Genomic DNA, 2,613 nt, shown 5'->3' on the forward strand with positions numbered 1-2,613 from the left:
ATGCAAAATATTTTCAGAGAATATAGTCAGGGTGTACACCATGTCCGCGTTCTAGCAATCCCATATAAGTTTTGTTATCATAATCTGGCATACGTACATAGATGCAGATTTTTTCAGAAAAGTATTTTGGTTGATTAATAAGCTCAAGAAATGCTGTAAAAGTAACGGTCATTTCCACCGGTACATAAGACACGTAGTCTCTAACATTAGGAACATAAAGATCAGGAACCATTCTGGTGATTGCAGAAAAACCCTCGCCATTAGGCTTTTGTACATAAACGCTCTCCACTGAATTGGTTTGCTGATGTGGCGTTGTTACCCAGTTAGGAAGTGGATCGCTATGGTCGTATGGTTCGAGAACTCCAATAAGAACATTACCATTGCGCATTTGTATATAAACATGGTCATATGGATTAATAACACGTTTTGGAACTTGATTTCCAGGTTCTCCCATCGCTCCATCTAATTTTGGAACAAAAACATAGATTTGAGATAAATATCCAGGTAGCCGTGAACTTTCTCTCAGTAGCGGTGAGGCTAATTTTTTTGCTCTTTATGTAATTAAAGTTTGAAAGCCAAGTTTCAAGATTATTAGGAATGTCAATATTAATTGTACATTTACCTGATTAAGTTTTTATACACCGAAAAAATATTTGTAAGTAAGTAAAGAGGAAAAAGTTCATTAAATTCAAAAAATTGTTCTAGAGCAGCGGATATAAAAATCAGTTGACTAAAAGACAAAACCAACTTGTTTTCACGTTACGATCAACTTTTTAACTAAAATTTATTGAAAGTTTACTCAAAATTTAGAAAGTATATTTTAGCGATGGTAGATCGGAGGTATTGAAGGCAGACCGGAAATAAAATAAGCCTGGCTCGCCAAACAGACTGGGAAAGGAAATACCGAGAAAAATCAGAATCGACTGATCTTACAGCCTAATAGAAGTTCCCCAAACTATTCCTTGCGAGTCCTTATTTATGCCTTGTTGACTTTTCGATAGGTTTATTTCGAGACTAGATGAACGAAAGTTGGTTCTTGGGAAACTAAAGTAGCATAACGATCCGATATTATTTCCTTTTTTAACTACTTCGGCACGCCTCTCTAACAACAATGCGATGGTAAAAATATCAAACATGGACTTCATAAGAGAGGAAGAAAATTAAAGTAGATGACTACTCAGAGAAAGAAAACTGCAAAAGGCAGAGATTTAAATTTTAAGGCAGTAAAATAGGACATGCATAAACAAGACTCGCAAAGAAAGAAAGTAATGAAAATAGCAAGAATTTTGACGCTTCGCTGCCTCACAAGAAGAGGAACAGCAAGTTGGTAGTCACAGGAACAGCAGCTAAGCTCTCACAACAAGTTTTGCTTAATCATACCCTGAAAAGGATTTGTGAATTGGAAAAAATGTAATTATCATAGTCAGCGTTAATTCAAATAACATAGAAGCAGGAGCAATTTTAATATGTTCCTGGGGATTTGATGGTAGGTCAGGCTACTCATCTTACAAACAATCTTTCAAATATAAACCTGTAGTACTCAAATATGAAACTATATTTGCTACTACGTTAATACCTTTGAGATTAGCACCGAAGCCATCGCCATCGCTATTTAAGGACTTCTCAAGCACAGGAAAAGGCATCTTTGTACACTGAAAAAATAGTCTAGTTGTCCCAGCTAACCGTTAAGCTGGATTTCCTCTTCCAAGAAAAGAAAGTTGTGTCACCTAGATTTCTAGCTGTTTTATTTAAATTTGCCATCCAGAAATTATTTAGGTAAATTAGTTAGATAATTTATAGATAGCAAATTTACCTAAAACAGCTAGAAATCTAGCTTATATAGCTACACAGGGTCTTCAAAAGGTTCCCGTACTTTTTTCCAGCCGTTATTTTTCCTTGTCATTATGAATTTTTGTTTAATCCGATGGTTTTATTGAATTTCGGGTATAATTTTGTCCGTAAAAAAATTCTATTGGCTGGTCTTCAGAAACAATTTGTACATGACGCCGTCAAATGCTATAAAGAAACCGGAGGCCCTGCGGATCGTCATCTTAGTGGTCGTCTGATTACTGTGACGACCCACGTCCATGTGCAGAATATCCGTAGTAGTGTTCAACGAAACCCGGAGCGTTCGATCAGGAAAATAGTAAAAGAGTATCGTATCAGTGTCGGTAGTTCTTGGAATATCGTCAAAGGAAACTTAGGGCTTCAGAGCTTCAAGATCGCACGCCCTTATTTCCTTGACCATAAGATGCAGCCTGAGGGACTCGAGAAAGCTTGCCGAATGAGTCGCCTGATCGTGGGTGCTCGCTAGTCAATAGTCCTTTTCACGTATGAGAAGATCTTCACAGTCGAATCTCTTTATAACCGCCAAAAGCGTCGCTAGCTGCTTAGGAAGGGCCATCAGGAGACTGCGGCAGTGAAAAATACTGGTCGAAGTCATTTTCCTGCTTCCGTTATTGTTTTGACCGGAATACGAGCCACGGGTAAGACGCCGTTGATTTTCATCGACAGAAATGTCCAAATTAAATCAGCGACCTATTAACAGCAAGTCCTCTGCGAAATTCTGGAGCCTTGGTCGAGGAAGCACTTCGGCCCAGATGGATTTGTACT

General features: G+C 38.0%; 1 protein-coding gene across 1 annotated transcript; it reads left to right on the forward strand.

Annotated features, from left to right (window-relative positions):
- The first annotated feature begins 1,924 nt into the window (after positions 1 to 1,924).
- Positions 1,925 to 2,314, forward strand: LOC117180649. The gene has a single exon (XM_033373141.1). It carries the CDS (start codon positions 1,925 to 1,927, stop codon positions 2,312 to 2,314), a length of 390 nt encoding a protein of 129 aa, XP_033229032.1.
- The last annotated feature ends 299 nt before the right edge of the window (positions 2,315 to 2,613 follow it).

Source organism: Belonocnema kinseyi, chromosome 1 (assembly GCF_010883055.1).
Source record: "Belonocnema kinseyi isolate 2016_QV_RU_SX_M_011 chromosome 1, B_treatae_v1, whole genome shotgun sequence".
NCBI classification, from domain to species: domain Eukaryota; kingdom Metazoa; phylum Arthropoda; class Insecta; order Hymenoptera; family Cynipidae; genus Belonocnema; species Belonocnema kinseyi.